The 20,508-nt window shown below is 40.2% G+C and overlaps 1 protein-coding gene across 9 annotated transcripts in view; it reads left to right on the top strand.

The window, feature by feature from the left end:
• Positions 1 to 348: 348 nt before the first annotated feature.
• The window catches only part of AKAP10 (A-kinase anchoring protein 10), an 81,293-nt gene continuing 61,133 nt past the window's right edge, over positions 349 to 20,508 (top strand). For 8 of the 9 annotated variants that reach the window (XR_006608244.1, XM_004779884.3, XM_004779885.3 and 5 more), the window contains exons 1-3: positions 349 to 617; positions 10,840 to 10,887; positions 16,550 to 16,732. Coding sequence is in view for 8 of the 9 variants with exons in the window: in XM_004779884.3 (XP_004779941.1) it covers positions 530 to 617; positions 10,840 to 10,887; positions 16,550 to 16,732 (319 nt within the window). In the remaining variant the exon portion in view is untranslated. The remainder of the gene's footprint in view (positions 618 to 10,839; positions 10,888 to 16,549; positions 16,733 to 20,508) is intronic. The other variant, XM_045085443.1, reaches the window with a different exon arrangement.

A 20,508-nucleotide genomic window follows, 5' to 3' on the forward strand; every position in this document is an offset into this window, starting at 1 on the left:
TCAGCCTCACTGGAACCGAGAAACGGGAGGGCTAAGGGGGAGCGCAGCAGTGCTGGCCTCGCCTTGTGTACAAGGGCACGCTCTGAGTGCCCACGACCGGACGCCCCCAGACCTGAGGCACCGCGCCATCCACTCCAGGGTCCGGCGGTAGCGGGGAGTGGAGAAGACTCCGACTCCGAGAGGGTCAGTTTTGCGGGGACCGGATCCGCATCTCTCCAACCCTGGCAGCGACGCCGGACCTGGGAAAGGGCACAGGCCGCACGCGCGTAGGATCACGTGGGCGGGCTGGGCGCGTGCCCCCGCACCCACGAGAGGAGGCGGGGATGGGGGCGGGGCCGGCGGGTCGGCCTCCCGTGAAGCCTCGCGCGGGGAAGGACCGGAACTCCGGGCGGGCGGCTTGTTGATAATATGGCGGCAGGAGCTGCCTGGTCTTCTCGAGGAGGCGGTGGGGCCCACACCCGGAAGAAGGGTCTCTTTTCAGGCTAGTGTGGCGGCCGCTGCGGACCCGGAAGTCCGGGCCGGTTGCTGAATGAGGGGAGCCGGGCCCTCCCCGCGACAGTCCCCCCGCGCCCTCCGCCCCGACCCGGGCCCCGCCATGTCCTTCTTCCGGCGGAAAGGTAGCAGAGGGGGCTCCGGCTGGGAGCCAGGCCGGGCTTCAGGGGCGGCGGTAGGGTAGGTGGGCCTGCACGGGCTCTCCTCCCGGGTGGTGGCGAGGCCCTCGGCCTCCGTGCAGACGCCCCCTGCGTGCCTTGCTTTGCTCCAGGACTCTGCAGGGAGGGAGAAGGTGGCCTCCTCGCGCGAGGTCAGAGGGGAATTATCTCGCTGGTCCAAAAGTGTTTGCCAGAGCCCGTACAAGTTAATGCCTGTTTGCGCAAACCCAGTTTTCGCGTTTGTGTGCTGTGTGTCTATAAACGGTGGATCCAGAAAAAGGAAATTCCTTTAGTACCTTGTTACGGAAGTCTCTGACTTTTCAGAATATTGAGGGTTTTATATCTAAAAGCAACATGTGAAAAAGCTCTTTTCTTCAACTGGTGCTATTTTCTAGTTTCCCCTTTTTTGGGGGTGGGGTGGGGGATCCTGCAGTTCCTAAATAACATTACTTACTGCTGAAAGTTCCCTAATGAAGACTATTTCTTTTGATTACTTAGCAAGTCAACTTAACTGTTGGAACGCTCACTTTGTAAACGAAATTTCTGATTTTCAATTTTAATAGCTGCCCAGTTTTTAAGTAGAGGCAGTTTAGTTTTGATCCTGGATAAAGTTGTTGTGTTGCATTTAAAGTATATATCCAGAATGAACAAGTGTAGGTCTTTTTGGGTGATAGTGGTTCTTTAAGTTTTGTTATTTAAGAGAAAAGGTATTAGAGGAAAAAAAAAAAAAAACCAAAACACTAAACCTTATCAGAGGCTTGGGTTCACATGACTGCTCTGCTACTGTCACCTGGGATAAAAAAAGTGTTAACCCACTTTTTTCTCCTCTCTCAACCAAGAATTAGGTGGTTCCTAAAGGCCCCATTCAGATATGAATTCAAGAATTCTTTTTAAGTACGTGCAGAGTTTTAGTAACTGATGTCATGGTGAGTGAATGGTACTGTGAGGAATGAATGAAAGCTCTGCTGAATGAAGGAAACCTGTAAAATGGTACAAGGAAGCTTTGTTGATAATGTACCTTGGTGTAGTTTATTGCTGTAATTTGTTTGACAGTGTTGAAGTGGTTTTTTTTTTTTTTAAGGGGGAAAGAACGCATTCTGTGTATAATGAGGCAGATTGCATGTTACATAATAGACTGTTGTCTCTGTCCGACAAATACTTTTGAATGTCTGCTGCTTGGCAGGCACTGTGTTAGGCCCTCATTATTAAGCACTGAACAAGAAAATGTCCCTGCACCTATGGACCTTATTGTCTGCTGGGGCAGACAGACAATACATTTCTCTTTTAATACCTGTGTGTATTTACAAATTGATAACATGACAGAGATGAGGTGAGAGGAGAAGCATATTTTGGTTTGATGTTAGAGAGGGGCCTCAGCAGGTGACCTTGGAACTTAGAGCCAAGGGCTCAGTAGGAGGTACGAGAGGCTAGGGAAGAGCATGTTCAAAGGTTGTGAGTCAAGAAAGAGTTTGGTGTCCTTCAAGAAAGGAAGGAAGGCCACTGTGATTTGGGCTTGGAGAGGTAAACAAGATTCAGAGCTTTGTAGGCCATAGTTTGGTTTTCTTTCAAATGCAGAGACATTATTTCAGTTTATTATTATTCTTATTTTTGGAAGAGAGAGAGCACCAGAGGGGTAGAGGAGAGGGAGAGAATCTTAAGTAGGCTACATGCTCAGTGTGGCGCTACTTCGGGGCTGGATCTCATGACCCTGAGATGGTGACCTGAGCTGAAATCCAGTCAGACACTTAACCCACTGAGCTACTCAGGCGCCCCTTAGAATTTTTAAAGAGGAGTGATTTGATATTATGTTATAAAAAGATCATTGTAGTTGCTTTTTGCAGGCTGAAGTGGCAAGAGTAGAAGCTAGATGCTTCTGTTTAGGGATCCCATCCAGTCTTTAAATACCATTTTTAAATACCACCTATATGCGGACGACTCCTGAATTTACATCTCCAGCTTGAATTCTCTCCCGAGTTAGGAATGGTATATCCAACTGTTGGTCCACTTTATACCTCTACCTAATAGATACAGTATATCTGTTGATAGAAATAATAGGCTGACAGATGGCTCTTTGAGTTACTGTACCAAAATTTAACTCCAGATTTTTTGTCACCTCAGTAAATTGCATTTCTGTTCTTTTACTTGCTCAGTCTAAAACTTCAGTACCTTCTTGAACCTTTCTTTCTCTCCTGTATCTACGTAAGCAAATCTGCTAAGTCTACCCCAGAACGTAACCAAATTCAGCATCTTCTCACCATCCCTGACTATTAACTCCCTGGTCTAGGTGGTCATCCCTGTAGATTGGACAGTTAAGTCCTCTGAGAGGATGTCACTCAAATCTCAGCTTAAATGTTAAGAGGAAGCTGGTTTTATGAATGTAGAGAAAACGGGTGCCTGGGTGGCTCAGTTGGTTGAGCGTCTGACTCTTGATTTTGGCTCACATCATGATCTCAGGGTGGTGAGGTGGAGGCCTGTGTTGAGTCCCTAGCTGAGCAGAGAGCCTACTTGGGATTCTCTCTGTCCCTTTCTTTCTGCTTCCCACCCCCACCTCCCCATCCCCCATCCCCTGCCAGCACTTGCTTGCTCACTCACCTGCTCTCTCAAATAAATAAAATTTTCAAAGGCAAAAAGGAAATAGAGAAAGCAGAGTTATTTTGCTGTAGGCTTAGTTTGGTTTCCCTTCTTCCAACTTTGACCCCTATCTCTTCAAATTTCTCCAGTAGCTTCCTGTACACGGCCCCCTTTAATCTTGTTCTCATTTCTTTGTGTTCATCTCCTGCTCTCCTTTTCCTGTTTTCTGTTTCCTGTTCACTGTTCTTTTTATATTGGCCTCTTTGTTGTCAAATACATTCCTGCCTCAGGGCCTTTGCACTTATTTTTTTTTCCCCTCTGCCTGGAAACCTCTTCCCACAGGTACCCACTATTTTATTCTCTCATCTCCTTGACATCTTGGTGAGGCTTTGTCTGTCCATCCTACTTTTAACATTGCAGTCCCCAGCCCTTGCACTCCTGTCTTACCTACTTTCTCCACAGCATTTATCACCCTCTACTTTTCTATGTATTTTATTAAGATGGAAGCTGATTTTGTTCACAGCTGTATCCCCATGTGTAGGTCAGTTCCTGGGCATAGTTAGGAATTTGGTAAATATTTGTTGAATAAATGAATAAAAACAAAAAATATCTGCTAGTAAAAAGTGCTGAGCAGGGAATTTAAACTGATGTGGGAGTAGATCACAGGACAGCAGTATTTGTTCAGATAATAAAGGAAGGCTTGTCTGAGAAGATGGTATTTAGTTTGAGATCTGAGTGAAGGGAGAGAGCCAGCCTCACAAAAGATCAAAGGAACTGCATTCTAACCAGAGAGAACTAGAAGTACAAATGTCTGAAGGCAGCAATAGCTGGGTGCGTTTAAGGAACCTGAAGAAGGCTGGAACTTAGGGGGTATAGGTTATGCTTTGAAGACAGAAATAGCTTAACTTGAAGAAGTGATTGGAGTGAAGAAAAACTGGGAAAGTTTTGGGCTTACAGCATGGGGCAGGAAGAATTAAGAACTGTTTTTGGCAATTATGACTTTGTGTAACAGACATCCATGTGGATACGTCAAGGAAGCAGTGGGATGTATGAATCTATAGTTCTAGGAAGAGGTCAGAACTTGAGATACGGTTCTGGCTTTAGAAATATTTTGCAGGGGTACCTGGGTGGCCCAGTCGGATAAGCCACTGCCTTCAGCTCCGGTCATGATCCCAGGATCTTGAGATCGAGCCCCTGCATTACGCTCCTTCCTCAGCAGGGAGCCTGGTTCTCTCTCTTCCTCTTCCTGCCACTCCCCCTGCTTGTGTGCTCTCTTTCTGTGTTAAATACATAAATAAAATCTTAAAAAAAAAAAAACATTTTGCATAACTGATGATTAATGACATGGGACTAAATGAGATCGCCTAGAGAATACATAAAATGTGAGGATTAGTTATGTTGAAAGGCTAAGGGTATTATAACAAAGATACACTGAAGTGTAATGGTTCAAAAAAGATTTTTTTTTTTTTATTACTCTCTTGAATTTAACAGTCCAAGTTTATTGGGTGGCTTTGCTTCACAGTCATTCAGGGATCTTTCCTCCCATATTGTCACACATCTTTCCCTTGGGGTATGGTCTGTTGTCAAAGCTGGGTCATAGCCCCTTCTGACTATCCTCTGTCCCCTGATCCATGGTAAGGAGGAAAGAGAAGCTTTGGCAGGAAAGTGGCACAAAATTATTTCTATTCATATTCTGTTGGTGAGAAGTTAGTCATATGGTCATAGATAACTGCAAAAGCTTCTGGGAAATGTAGAGTAACTAGCCAGCTAGTAGCTAGCTAATAGGCTACAGTCCTCTTGCTAGAAAGAGGAAAATGAGGTCTGTGGCCAGGTAGCATTTCCTGCCATACTGTACACAAGAACAGAGCCTTGGTGAAAGTTCTGGAGTTAAGCCAGCTTTTAGAAGTTAAATTGAGGGACGCCTGGGTGGCTCAGTTGGTTGGGCAGCTGCCTTCGGCTCAGGTCATGATCCCAGCGTCCTGGGATCGAGTCCCACATCGGGCTCCTTGCTCAGCAGGGAGCCTGCTTCTCCCTCTGCCTCTGCCTGCCATTCTGTCTGCCTGTGCTCGCTCTCTCCCCTTCTCTCTCTCTCTGATAAATAAATAAAATCTTTAAAAAAAAAAAAAAAAAAAAAAAAAAAGAAGTTAAATTGAGGGGCACCTGGATGGCTCAGATGGTTGGCCTTTAGTTGCCTTTAGCTCAGATCGTGATCTCCAGGTCCAGGGATTGAGCCCCATATCTCTTCTGGTTCTACAGAGGTCTGCTTCTCCCTCTTCTTCTCCCCCTGCTTGTACTCTGTCTGTCTGTGTCTCTCTCTCTCAAAAGAATAAATCTTTAAAAAAAGCTTTTTAAAAAAGTTTAATAGAGGAACATGAGCCATTGGCAAAGGGGAATCAAAAATAAAATACCAGGGGCACCTGGGTGGCTCAGTGGGTTAAAGCCTCTGCCTTCGGCTCAGGTCATGATCCCAGGGTCTTGGGATCTCTGCTCAGCGGGGAGCCTGCTTCCTCCTCTCTCTCTGCCTGCCTCTGTGCCTACTTGTGATCTCTGTCAAATAAATAAATAAAATCTTTAAAAAAAAAAAAAGGTAAATGCATGGAAAAAGATATACCTTAAAAAAAAATACCATGATATCATGGAAGCTAAGAGAAGATAGTGTTTAAAAAAGAAGGGTGTGTTGTGTTGAATGTCACTTGCAGGATCAAGATGAAATAACTACTTAGTTTGATAATGTGGAAGTAATTGATGACTTTTTAGAGAGGTATCAGTATCAGTGGAGTGGGTTGGAGGGAGAAGGTGAAGTGTGGAAAGTAGCAAGAGTAAAAACACCCTTTTCAAGAAACTGCAGTGAAAAGGAACTAAAAGGGGCTCTTGGGTTAAGGGATTTTTTTTCTTTTTTTAAGATAAAAGGTGCTAGAACATGTTTGTATGGCGATAGAAATGATCTGGTAGAGAGGGAGAAAATGATACAGAAGAGAGAGGTGTTTCTTGAGGGAGTAAAGTTCTTGAGAACTCCTGAAGGATGGGATTAAAGCTTGACTCTACCAAGATTTGGTTAGGTTATGCTGCCGTTGGGAATGGCAGTTGGTAGGACCGCTTATATAAAGTTTAAAAACCTTCAATCAATGCTATATGTTGTTTATAGATACAGAAATATGTTAAAGAGTAAAACTGTAGGTGGAGACAATAATCTATTTTATGAAATTATTTCCCTGGGGAAAAGGGGGAATCCAATCAGGGAGAGAATTAATTTTCACATGCATGTCTTCTTTTGAAAAATTTTTATAAGCAAATGTAGCATAATCTTAAGATTGGATAAACCTGAGTATTACTCAGATTAAATTCTAGTATTGTCTTTGTTTTGGATGTTTCATAATACAAGGAAATACAGAAACAAGAAAAAGTATAGTTAGCAATATAGAATAATGTAGTTGAAATAAACCTAAATCAGTAGTCACAATAAATGTAAATAGGCTTAATTCCACTAAAAGACTGTATGGCTAAAAGACAAAAAGTTAGGCTGGATAATAAACCAAAATCCAGCAAAAAACTACTGGGAACACAACTAAGACATAAGGACATAGAGAAATTGAAAATAACTGGATGGAAGGATATAGCAGACAAATGTCAACCAGAAGAAAGCTATGTGGCAGATGACATACTTGAAACAACAAAACATTATCAGGGATAAAAAGATGACTGCATTATGATAAAATAAACAGTAGTAGGAAGATAAATCTCTGAACTGCTTTGCACCTAATGTCAGTCCCAAAATACATAAAGCAAAATATACAGAATTACCAGGAGAAATCAACAAATTTACACAGTTTTAAGAATGATCTTCTTCAGACATCTAGAGCAGTAATCACAATAAACAGAAATGGGCTGTCCCAGTGAAAAGACTAGATTCCTCCTATATGCCATTTAGTATAAAAAGGATCATAAGCAGGTTAAAAGTAAAAGGATGGGAAAATATATCAGGGATATTAGACAAAAAGAAAGCTAATACAGTCTTCACAATAGCACAAAACAAAAAGGGAAATTTTAAGTTTTGGAATGGAAAGGAGACAAAGGAATCGTTAGTCCCAGATAACATAATTGCATATATAAAAAAACTGAAGAAGATCTACACTCGTACTTTTAGAACTCATAAAAGTTAAAAGAGTTCAGCTGGGTTTTAAAAATATATGTGTTTATATGGGATTATTTAAAACTCAGTTTTACCACTATATGCCAGTAAAAACAAAACTAAAATCATTATAGAGTTTACAAAACCTAATTTGACATGAAAGAAGACCTAGATAAATGGAGAGGTATACTATGTTCATGGATAGAAAGACTCAATCCCAGAAAGATGTGAACTCTCCCCCACATTAATCATTCAGTCAGTGCTACTTTAAAAATTCCTGTGGGGGTTTTAGGATCAGGACAAGTTGACCCTATAATTAATAGAGCAGGTAGTTTTGTAAGAGAATAAGGTAGAGGACTTGGCCCTGTCAAAGGCTGATTATATGGTTAAGTAATTAAGACTGAAATTAAATGTCCAGGAACAAACCCATGTATGTATGAGAACTTGGTATATAAAGAGTTCCTGTTTAGTTGAGAAAGGTTGGACTAATCAGTAAGTGATGTTTGCTGTCCCTCTGGCAGAAAAATAATTAGGATTTTTCTATGTCGTATCATATACATCAGGGGTCAGTTAATTTTCTGTACAAGACAAGATGGTGTCCTTGTAGCCATAGATTATATGTTAACAAATGGACATGGCTGTGTTAAACTAAAACTTTATTTATAAAAAACTGAAGGTGGGCTTGATTTGGCCCATGAGCTGTAGTTTCCCAATATCTGACAAACAAATAAATACAGGTAGATAAGAGCCCAGAATTTTAAAAAGCAAAATTTGAAATCATATGGAAGAAAATACAGAGGGGAAAAAAAAAATCTGATCCTGGGCTAGGAAAGTATATCTTTAAGACATAGGAAAATACAATCCACATAATGTAAATTTGGCTACGTTAAAATTTAAAGCTTCCATACAATAAAATACACATAAGGTATTTGCAACACCAAGGATTAACATCCAGAATATGAGTGGAATTTCTGCAAATAAGTAAAGGACAAAGGAATTGAATAGCCAGCTCATAAAAGAAGATACCTAAATACCCAATAAATACAAAAGGATATTTCCTCAGAGGAACTCAAGGAAATGAATTAAAAATTCCATCAAATACCATTTGAAAAATATTAATTAAATGTCCACTTAAAACTGCCCATCACTGGTTACCTCTTAATTCCACTTACAGTGTTTTATCCGAGAGAAGTTTTTTTTTTTTTAAAGATTATATTTATTTATTTGAGAGAGAGAGAGAGCACAAGCAGGGAGAGGGGCAGAGGGAGAAGGAGAGGCAGACTCATGGCTGAGCTGGGAGTCTGATGTGGGGCTCGATCCCAGGACCTGGAGATCATGACCTGAGCTGAAGGCAGATGCTCAACTATCTGAGCTACCCAGGCACCCCTCCTAGAGAAATTCTTACATATAGACTACATAGGAAGACATGTACTAAAATGAATAAATAAAGGTGTATTTTAGAAATTCAGCAGCTAAAATGAAAGAACTAGAGTTACATGAATGCATCAGTATAGACAAGTCAAATTATGGGATGAATACAAGTTTCAGATATATGTAGAAGAATACTATTCATGTCATTTTTAAAGATCTATAGGATAACTGCGTGTTTTACACTCAGGTAGTAATAGTCTAAAAACATAAATGATAGAAAACACATCCAATTTAGGGCAGTATTTATCTCTGGGAAGGGAAGAGTAGTGGGATCAGGTAGTGAGTAAGAGGACCCTTTATATAATATTTAGGGGGAAAAGGGAAGTAAGGCAAAACACTAATAATGTGGTTATTGTTGGATTGTGTGTGTACTTTTCTGTTTCAAGTATTGACGAGATCTGATTGATGAGAATGTATTGAAGGTGACAAAAGTGGAAATGTAGAGGTATGTTTTAGTGGTTAAAATCAGTTGGTCTTAGAAGTGTGTTGGGTGTGGGAAGTAAAGGAGAGACATGTTAAGAATGACTCCAAGATTTTTGGCCTGAGAAACTGGGGTGGGAGTGTCATTCATGAGAAAAATGAAAAGTGAAGTAAACCAGGTTTGGGAAGAGATGGTATGTTCCATTTTGGACGAGTGTAATTCTGGAAGAGGATGGGTAGATGGTTAACAAAATGAATTTTAAGGTCAGGAAGATTTTAGACTAGAAATAGAAATTCAGGATTCATAGCTTGTCTGTGGTATTGAAAACCTTCAGAATGGGTAAGTTCAGCCAGGAAATACACATGTGTACGTAGTGAAAAGAAAAGGTGCCCAACTTTCTCTGAGAAACTCTCAGTAGGTAGAAGAGAAGTTGACCAGGCAATAAACTGAGAAGGAGCAGCTGGAAACCAGGGAGTCGAGTGCCTTGGAAGTCCAGACAAGTTCATGTTTCAAGTAGGAGAAGCAGTCAGTTTGCAGATGCAACCCAGTTGCTTCTACTACATTACCTTATTATTTTTTTCTTTCCAACAGCAGTGATCAGTACCTGAAATGATAATTTTTGTTCGTGTTTGTCTCCACATTCTTGTATGTAGACTTCTTGAAGACAGGACTGTTCCTTCCTGAGCCAGGACAATGTCTAGCACATATGAGGCACTCACATACTTGTTGATGGATTAATTTATCCGATACTTTGAGAGCTTGTTATTTCCTGCTACTAGCCTTTCAGTGTTGACTGTTTAAGAGCACATGTTGGTATTTTTTATTTTGATAGGCTTTTCATGGTGGGGTTAAAGAAAATTTAATGTTGGAAAAAAAATACAAGAAAAGTAAGGAAGGTTAAAAATAGTCTTATGTCAGATCCTGTAGGAGTTCACGCTTTGCTTAAGCTGCCATGTACCTTCCTTTCTTGGATATTACATTGTTAGCATATTTGCAGTAGAATTTCTACTGTTTTGTATAATGGAGAAGAGACTGTAGCACTTTAAGAGAAGTTGTTAAAGCCTTGAGTATTAGATATTTAGATTATAAATTTAGAATGTTTTTATTTGCTGCTATGAGAGGAATACACAAAAAGTAAGATACGATACACAAAGAACTCTTTTTCTTGAAGACGCATTTAGTGGCACATTTTAATAATATTAGTTAACATCCTAAATTAACCTTGTACCTCGTACTCTTCTGGGCTCTTTTTAATTTTTTTTTCACTCATAACCCTCTAAGGTAGATGTTGTTATTACTGTTCTAAAGTTATAAATCAAGGAAATTGAGACCCAGAGAAGTAAAGTAACTGGTCCATGGTCAGAGGGCTGTGTAATAAGTTGCAAGCTAGATTTGAACCCAGGTATTCTGACATTGTCTCTCCATTAGCACGCTCAATGCTCTTGACCGAACGATGTTCAAGGTTCACTTCCTTTCCCCTGACAACTGTCTCGCCCTGTCCCCCTCCAAGGTGTTATTCCATTGTTGTACAGCTGTGAATATTCATCTGTTAGAACAAAGCTTGTCTAATTTTTACATTGTACAGATGGGATCTTTTTGACCGTAGAAGTTGGTCATGATGCTTTTTTATCTTCCAGTGAAAGGCAAAGAACAAGAGAAAACCTCAGATGTCAAGTCAATTAAAGGTGAGTTCAGTGGCGTTCCATTGTGTTAAAAAAGTGATGTGCTTTGCATTTACAGGCTATTTAAACCTGTTATCTTCCCCCCCTCTTTTGCCATTAATCACCTCTGCCTTCTTTTGTAATTATTTATGATTGTGACTTATTTCCTTGTTCGACCTGTATATTCTTCAGCACCTTGCATATATGATAGGCTTTTGCTAAGCACTTGTTGGCTGTCCTAGTGATATAGTAAACCAATGCCCTCCATTAATCATATGTTTGATTGTTCACTAGAATTAATGAGTTGATTTTATTATTTTTTTAACTTAAAATCAGTGAATTAACATTGAGTGTATTGTTAGAGTCAGAGTTAGAGTTTAGTGATTCATCTGTTGCATATAACACCCAGTGCTCAGGATTAGATCAGGTGTCCTTAATGTCTATCACCCAGTTACCCCATCCCCCATACCTCCGCTCCAGCAACCCTCAGTTTCTTTCCTGTAGTTGAGCGTCTCTTATGGTTTGTAGTTGATTTTATTTTTTAAAAAAGCAAAAAGCGAGGGGTACCTGCATGGGTTGAGTGTCTGGCTCTTGGTTTTGGCTCAGGGTCGTGAGGTCAAGCTCTGTGTTGGGTTCCCGGCTCAGTGTGGAGTCTGCTGCAGACTCTTTCTCCATCTGCCCCTCCCCACTGTGCTCACTCTCTCTCTAAAATAAATAAATACATCTTTTTTATTTTTTTAAATTTTATTTGAGAGACAGAGAGAGCACAAATGGGAGGAGACGCAGAGGAGGGGAAGCAGACTCCCTGCCAAGAAAGGAAACAGATGCAGGGATTGATCTTAGAACCCTGGGATCCTGACCTGAGCTGAAGGCAGAGGCTTAACTGACTGAGCCACCCAGAGGCCCCATAAATAAATCTTTAAAAACAAAACAAAAAGTGCCTCCTGGGTGGCTCAGTGGGGTAAAGCCTCTGCCTTTGGCTCAGGTCATGATCCCAGGGTCCTAGGATCGAGCCCCACATCAGGTTCTCTGCTTGGCAGGGAGCTTGCTCCCCGCTCCCCCCACCCCTGGCCTACTAGTGATCTCTGTCAAATAAATAAAATCTTAAAAAAACAAAACAAAACAAAACACAAAAACAAAAAAACCCAAAGTGAAAAATACTCTGAACTCAGCTGACAGCTCTGGAGTAAAGAACTTCCACTTACAAGGCTTGGCTTTCTGTTGTTTACCCGGAAGTATGGATCATTACAGTTTTTACTTCTCTGTTACTTTGGATGAATGGTCTTAACTTAAATTTATCCAGAGTACTTTATTGTAATCAGTATATTGTCTATGTTTATAGGCTAGAGCATGCTTCTTTAGGTTGTAATCTCTACTATAGTTTTGACTGATTTTATTATATTAATTACAAAGATTGGAATGGAAAATTATAATGGAAATTGTTTATATAGCCATTACATGTAAATTTCATAAATAAAATCTATTTACATGAGATCTATAGATTGCTACTTTGACCTGAGCCGAAGGCAGAGGCATTAACCCACTGAGCCACCCAGGTGCCCGCTACTTAGACCTTTTTTCAGATGTTTGTATCTTATGTGGCTACTAGCATTGAGTATTAACCATTTATGCTCAGTTTGCTAGAGAGTGACTAATTATAACTTAAGAGATTTGTAATATTAGGGAAGAGCTAGGGTACTTTACAGTCTTATTTTCTGCTTACTTCTATTAATTTTAAGCCAGGTGTTTAAGAACCGTGTTGGTTCATACTGCTTTCCTTAAGCAGAATTTGATTGACTTTGATAAAGACTTCAAGCCCTTAGCAAGCAGCATGTGTAAAGATGAGATCTGAATGTAGAAGGAAGGGGTTTGATGTCTCAGGCACTTTAGATTTCTTAGGTCTTCTACTCTGACCTTGGGAAGACCTGTAACCTTCCTCGGATTCTTTATTTGTGGAGTGAGAGGGTTGGCCTGCCTAACTTCTGAAACTGTACCTGGCTAAAAAAATTCCATGTTCCTACCCTCTGACAGTACATAATCTGTGCTTAGCATTCACTGGCTTACCTTAGAATCTTACAGAACAGAATCTTACAGAGTCTTCCTTTCATAGGAAACAGGCCCTCAAGAAGTTTGCAGTATGATTAGAGCTTAGATGTGGAATAGTAGCAAATACACCAACATACTAATAACAACCATTTCTTGAACACCTGTTCTGTTCTAGGCATTAGCCAAAAACTGAGGCTAGGCAAAAAAAAGACTTGGCTCCTGTACTCACTGAACTTACAGATTGATAGGGGAGAGGAACATTCATCAAGTGAGTCCACAGATGGCATGGGCTGGATCTACAGTGATGAAAATAAAGAGAGATGGAGTGATCAGTTCAGAGCAAAAATGGATAGAACTTTGTTATTGATTAAATAGGAGGTGTAAGGGATAGGAAGGTTTCAGATTAACACCTACTTTTCTGGCTTGCCTAACTGTGTGACTGGTGGAGAACCAAGTTGGGAAATTATATGTTCAATTTTGGCATGGTGGGTGGGAGGTACTTGGAGACATTTACATATATTATTTTATCCACATAATAATTCTAGAGTCTGAGTTTCCAACCAAAGGTAAAAGGCTGATTTTTCTAGAGTCTGGCAGACCAAAGCTCAAGTTCTGCCTGTTGAAACAACTACTATCTCATTGACATGTATCAAGTATTTAACTTTTGTCTTTCTGCATCTCAAAAATGAGGAAAATAGGGGTGCCTGGGTTAAAGCCTCTGCCTTTGGCTCAGGTCATGATCTCAGGGTCCTGGGATTGAGCCCTTATCGGGCTCTCTGATCAGCAGGGAGCCTGTTTCCTTCTCTCTCTCTCTCTCTCTGCCTGCCTCTCTGCCTACTTGTGATCTCTGTTCAAATAAATAAAATCTTTTTAAAAATCTGATGAAAATACTGGTCTTGCAAAATTGGTGTGAGAGATAAAATGAAGTAATATAACCTCCAAAAAATGTGTATCAAGCCCCCAGTACAAGGTCTGGTATGTAGGAGGTACTACTCTGGTAGCTCTTTTTTTTTTTTTTTTTTTTTTTTTTTTTTAAAGATTTTATTTATTTATTTGACAGAGAGATTACAAGTAGGCAGAGAGGCAGGCAGAGAGAGAGAGGAGGAAGCAAGCTCCCTGCTGAGCAGAGAGCCCGATGCGGGACTCGATCCCAGGACCCTGAGATCATGACCTGAGCCGAAGGCAGCGACTTAACCCACTGAGCCACCCAGGCGCCCCTGGTAGCTCTTGTTGTACAGAAGAGGCCCTGAACATGATGGCTTAGTTAGATGAAGTATTGTGAGGAGTTCAGAGGAATTTGAGATCAGCAAATGGTTTTTGAAGTGTGGGGAAGGTTTTGTAGAAATGGGACTTAATCTATATAAAAGTTGAATAATAAGGATTTGAGTGAAAGAGGCAGTTCTTTCTCTTTTCCCTAACGGCCCAGCCTCTTCTTTGAGTATATATTGGGCCTTCAGACAAGTAAGGGGATATTTTCACAGAAGATTGATACCCAGTTGTAAGGACCTTAGAGACCAGAACAGAGAGTTTAGACAGAGAAAATAGGGAGCCTGTAGGCTTTGAGTAGGATGTTGATGCTTTATATATGGTATTTATGAAAGGTAAGTCTGGAAGAGTTCTATAGGATGGAAACCAAAGAAGTCCTTTTGCTGTAATACAGAAAAGCCTGTATTAAGGGTGTGGTGTTGATAATAAACATGTAAGTAGATGTATAATATCTTTAAGAAAAAATCAACCAATCTTAGGTAAACGTGTAGAGTGAAAAAGAATGGGCCCATGATTCTGAGCTTTGGAGACTGGCAGGTTGAGCAGAGATAGGGAAATTGAATAGGAGCATTAGTTTGGAAGAAGATGCGGTGAGTTTGGTATTTGGACAAATTGGTCTTGATATGGTAAAGTCAAAGTGAGAATAGCTAGCGGTAAGGAATTAATAGGCCCCAAGCCCAAATCAAAGGCCAGGTGTCAGATGCAGGTTAGTGCTTACCCCCTGGGGCTCCAGTTCCATAGAAGTGTACCCTAGGAGCTGCTGCAGAGAGGTCCAGAGTGTGAGTGAGATGTTCCCCTTGAGTCAACCAGAGTTACTAATAACTATTTTGTTTTGTTTTTTAATGTATTTATTTATTTATTTGACAGAGAGAGACATAGTGAGAGAGGGAACACAAGCAGGGGCAGGATGGCGGTGTGAGAGGGAGAAGGAGTCTCCCCACCGAGCAGGGAGCCCAAAGTGGGGTCCCAAAGGCAGATGCTTAATGACTGAGCCACCTGGGTGTCCCTTATAACTCTTTTTAAAAATCTCCTTTAGATATCTCTATTTTATCTGGTTTTATTTATTTTAACAGATGTGTCAGGGTCTCAAGTTTATTTGTGGGAAAAAGAGGAGTACTTACAGGTTTAAATAATCTTTTCAGAAAAGTTGGCTCTAGTAATAATTAAAAGGTTTGAGAGTAAATGTTTCTAGCAGAAAGAATAAAAGAGCAGAGAGCCTCAGGAGGAGGAGTCAGGGAAGGAAACCATTTCCGACACGGTGGGCATTTTTTTAAATTTCTTTTTTAAGATTTTACTTATTTGTTAGAGAGCACAAGCAGGGAGAGTAGCAGGCAGAGGGAGAAGCAGGTTCCCCACAGAGCAGGAGCTCTGTGTATGGAACTGCGTCCCAGGACTCTGGGATCATGACCTGAGCAGAAGGCAGACGCTTAGCCGACTGTACCACCCAGGTGTCCCTTCTGTCCTTGCTATAGCAATGCGCTAGGCCAACACTTTTTAAAAATCTTTAATAAGAGTCTTTAATATTTGTATGGAATAAATAGGAGAGGTAGAATGCTGATCCAGCTGTAGCAACAAGGTCACAGGACTACTTTGACAGTATTGTAATACTGAGTTGCTTATCTCCTATTACCAAATGGGTAATTTCTTTATTCTGACATCAATAGGCCATTTCTTCAGACTACTAAGGAAAATGTATTTTGTGAATTTTTTAAATGTGCTTTATCTCTAAGCAGCTTGAACCTTGATCATAAATGTTTTTCATTAGAGAAATTGTGTTACCCAATTAAAAAGGAAAATAAGGGGATGCCTGGGTGGCTTAAGCATCTGTCTTCAGTTCAGGTCATGATCCCAGGGCCTGGGATCGAGTCCCACCTTGGGCTTCCTACTCAGCAGGGAGCCTGTTTCTCCCTCAGCCTGCTGTTTCCCCCAGCTTGTGCACTCCCTCTCTCTCTTCCTCTGACAAAAAAATAAAATAAGTATTCTGAAGAATGTTTTTCTCATTTTTACCCCATTTCACAAGTTTTAGTTTTGTTCCTTGGACAAAAAGGATTAAGGAATTGAAAAGGTCCATATATCAGAATGTTTTCTGGCTTTGGTACTTTCTGTCATCAGTAGAAGTTCTCAAAGAAACATCTCTTGTTTTAAGTTCCATTTTTGGCACAGTATTTTGAGAGTTATAAATAATAATAGGACATTGCTTTCCAGTTTTCTGCTGCTTGATTCCCTTTCCCATAAGTATTTTTTGTTGAGCGTGTATGCTTAAGTGAGGTGTTACAAAATTTAATTTTTAAAGTTCTCTTAAAGTCCTTTATGAGACATTTTTAGGCTATCAAATTATGTTTAATTTTTAACCTTTTCCCCCCCCAAATTATAGCTTCAATATCTGTACATTCCCCACAAAAAAGCACTAAAAATCATGCCTTGCTGGAGGCAGCAGGACCAAGTCATGTTGCAATCAATGCCATTTCTGCCAACATGGACTCCTTTTCAAGTAGCAGGACAGCAACACTTAAGAAGCAGCCAAGCCACATGGAGGCTGCTCATTTTGGCGACCTGGGTAAGTGACTCACTTTTTGTTAACTTCTAGTAGGAAGGATTGAGTGTGTTATGGGAAACTTGCTGGAGGATACTAGAACTGTATAATGGGAATGTGCTTTGGAAAAATGTATTTAAGATAAGAGCATGTGTTTCTTGATCTGTGGGCTGTGAGTTTGATCCCCACATTGGGCATGGACCCTTCTTAAAATAAAATTTGAGGCACCTGGGGGCTCAGTCATTAAGTGTCTGCCTTCGGCTCGGGTCATGATCCGGGGGTCCTGGGATCGAGCCTCGCATTAGGCTCCCTGCTCCGCGGGAAGCCAGCTTCTTCCTCTCCTACTTCCCCTGCTTAGGTTTCCTTTCTCGCTATCTCTGTCACTGTCAAATGAATAAATAAAATGTTATAAAAAAATAAATAAAATTTTAAAATTTTAAATAAAAATAACAGCTACAAGTATAACAAATGATACTCTATTACGTTCCCATAAGCAAAAAATATAAAGCATTCTCAGTTAAAAAAAAAAATGGGCCATTTCCAGAAGAAGAAATACATTTAACCACTAATTATATGAACAAGATGCCTCATTTCACTCATACTCAGGAAATTGCAAATTTAAGTAATGAGTTAATGTTCTCCCTAACACATCAGCAAATGTTTAAAGTTTGACAATTTGAATGGTAACGGAGATGAAGAGAAATAGCCAGTCCTATTTAGTGGAAGTGTAGATTGATGAAGATTTTTTTGGAAGGCAGTGTGGAAGTAGTTATCAGAATGTAAAATAGAAGATCTAGCCCTCAGAGGTAGTCACATATATGCCAAAAGATGTAGATGCAAGTATGTATAAAGCTTTTATTGCAGTGTTATTGGTGAAAGCAAAAAATGAGGAACAACATGTACATGTCTGGCGATGGAGAAGTAGATACATTGTGGTGTACCCGCATCTGGAATATTAGGGAGCCACAAGTCTGAAGATGACCTAGAGAAATATCTAAGGTTAAAGTGCAAAAAGCAGGTCACATAACAGTGAGTGTAATAGGATCCCTACTATGTTAAAATAACTTCTTCCCCCCTGCCCCCAAAAAAGATATGAAGGAGATCGAATTTTCGTTATCCACAGTTCTGCACTTTATAAAAATTGTGTGTCATGGTATCATAAATTGAAAGAAAAGTGAATAAATTGATGTCTAATAAAATTAGCCCATCTTTTGACCTCTTTGCTTAACAGTTGTATATCTTCAAAGATGTTAGAGTGTCTGTGGGCCACACTCAGCAGTACACTGCAAATAGCATTTGTATTGATCACAAAGTAAAATTGTAAGTTTTACTGGATCACACCTGTGTTGCTGGGGGGGATGTGAAATGGTACAGGCACTCTGGAAAGTAGTTTGGTGTTTCTTGTAGAGCAGAACGTGCAGATGTCATATGACCCTGCAGTTGCACTCTTCAGCTTTTATCCTAGAGAAGTGGAAACTTACATTCCCACAAAAGCCTGTACCCCGATGTCCATAGCAGCTTAAAAGCCGAAGACCGGCTGTCTTGCAGCATCGAGTGAGTGGTTAGACACACTGGCACATGCACACCACAGAATACTGCTCAGCAATGAAGAAGAACACACTATTGATTTACCTCACAACTTGGGTGAGTCCCAAGGGAATTATGCTGAGCGTCAAAAGCCAGTCCCAAAAGGTTATGCGCGGTATGATTCCATTTGTATAATATTCTTGAAATGACAAAATTAGAGAAATTAAGGATAGAGTAGTGTTTGCCAGGGCCAAGGAACGGAGGAGGCGGTTACAAAAGGCCACATGAGGCATCCATGTGGCATTGGAACTGTTCAGTAACTTGGCAGTTACCCAGGATAAAGTTGCATGGATTCCCTTGCATAGAATGAAGTCCACAGGTGTGTACAGGTGAAATGGGGAGATCTGAGTAAGATTAGTGGTCGTAGTAACATCAGTACCTTGATGTGATACTGTAATATGGTACTGTAAGATGTTACCTTGGGGAACCCTGGTAAAGGGTACATGGGATCTCCCTGTATTGTGTCTTACTGTTGTATTTGAACTTACCATTATTTCAGAATTAAAATTTTAATTTAAAAATTGGTAAATCTTGCAAAGGATCAGAATTTTGTGAAGTTCAAGAAAGGGAGTTTGACAGAGATGTACTGGTTAACCTTGAACATGAGACACCCAGGAGGCGCCTGGGTGGCACAGTTGGTTAAGCACCCAACTCTTGATTTCAGCTCAGGTAGGACCATGAGATTAGAGCCTGTGTTGGGTTGGGCTGTGCTTGCTCACTCGCTCCCTTTCTTGAAAAAAAAAGAGACAGCCAGCAAGGATGACACATGAAGTGTTTCAAAAGAAAATAATTTGAATATCAAAGGATTAAGAAAAGCTATTTTGAAAAATTGATGAAACCCTGCTAATTTTATGAAGCTGAACCTCAAAATGTCAAATGCTTTAAATGTTAAAAAAAAATTGTTTTTGTTTATTCTAATAGTTTGTGATTATAATCATAACCTAAATTTAGTTATATATACAATGAACTTATTTTTATTAAATTTTGGTAAGTTTAGTTTTATTTCTCAAGATAAAAATCCCAGAGCTACTCTTTTTTTTTTTTTTTTTTTTTTTTTTTTTTTTTTTTTTTTTTTTTTTTTTTATTTTTATAAACATATATTTTTATCCCCAGGGGTACAGGTCTCCAGAGCTACTCTTTATTCTGTTGTAACAAACACTGAGCGTTGGTAACATTTTTCTGGCCATGCACACATGGACAATTTTTCCTCAGGAAAAGTTCCTAGAGGTGGTGTTACTGGATTGTGAAATCATGCAGATTTTTTTTTTTTTTTAAGATTTTATTTATTTATTTGACAGAGAGAAATCACAAGTAGATGGAGAGGCAGGCAGAGAGAGAGAGAGAAGGAAGCAGGCTCCCTGCTGATCAGAGAGCCCGATAAGGGCTCAATCCCAGGACCCTGAGATCATGACCTGATCTGAAGGCAGCAGCTTAACCCACTGAGCCACCTAGGCGCCCAATCATGCAGATTTTTAAAGCTTTGCCCTCTGTTACTGAATGCTCTTCCAAAGAAGTTTTGTTATTTTTTATTTTCATCATCAGTGGGTGACAGTTGCCTGTTGTTGCCTGTTCTGCTCTGCCTTTGTTGGTTTTTATTGTTATTTTTTGAAAAAACATCTTCCAGTTTGACAGACAAAAATGTTATATTAATGTGCTTTTCTGGCATTTTTAATTAGATGGAATATATTTTCATATTTTTATTGGCCACCTTTCTTTGGTACTAGTATCGTAAGATTTTTTTTCCCCAAGAATTTCCATGGTCTAAACTGCCATTAAAAGTCAGATAAGAATAATTGAATTAAAGAGCTTTTTAATAGTTGAATTAAGTTCGAACACTTGTTTCTTTGCCTGTTTAGCAGTCACAGTGACAGTATTTCTAGTTCTTTATTCATTAAATTGCTAGGGAAGTAAACTTTTTTTTTTTTAAAGATTTTATTTATTTGACAGAGAGAGATCACAAGTAGGCAGAGAGGCAGGCAGAGAGAGGAGGAAGCAGGCTTCCTGCTGAGCAGAGAGCCCAATGCGGGTTCGATCCCAGGACCCTGCGATCATGACCTGAGCTGAAGGCAGAGGCTTTAACCCACTGAGCCTCCCAGGCACCCGGGAAGTAAACTTTTATTTAAGAATTCTGGTACCACTAAGCTGGACTGTGGCTGACTAATCTATTAATCTTAAATTATTTGTTACTGAACTGCTAATCTTTTGCTTCTTTC

This window comes from Mustela putorius, unplaced genomic scaffold (genome assembly GCF_011764305.1).
Source record: "Mustela putorius furo isolate JIRA1106 unplaced genomic scaffold, ASM1176430v1.1 tig00000867_pilon_pilon_pilon, whole genome shotgun sequence".
Taxonomy (NCBI): domain Eukaryota; kingdom Metazoa; phylum Chordata; class Mammalia; order Carnivora; family Mustelidae; genus Mustela; species Mustela putorius.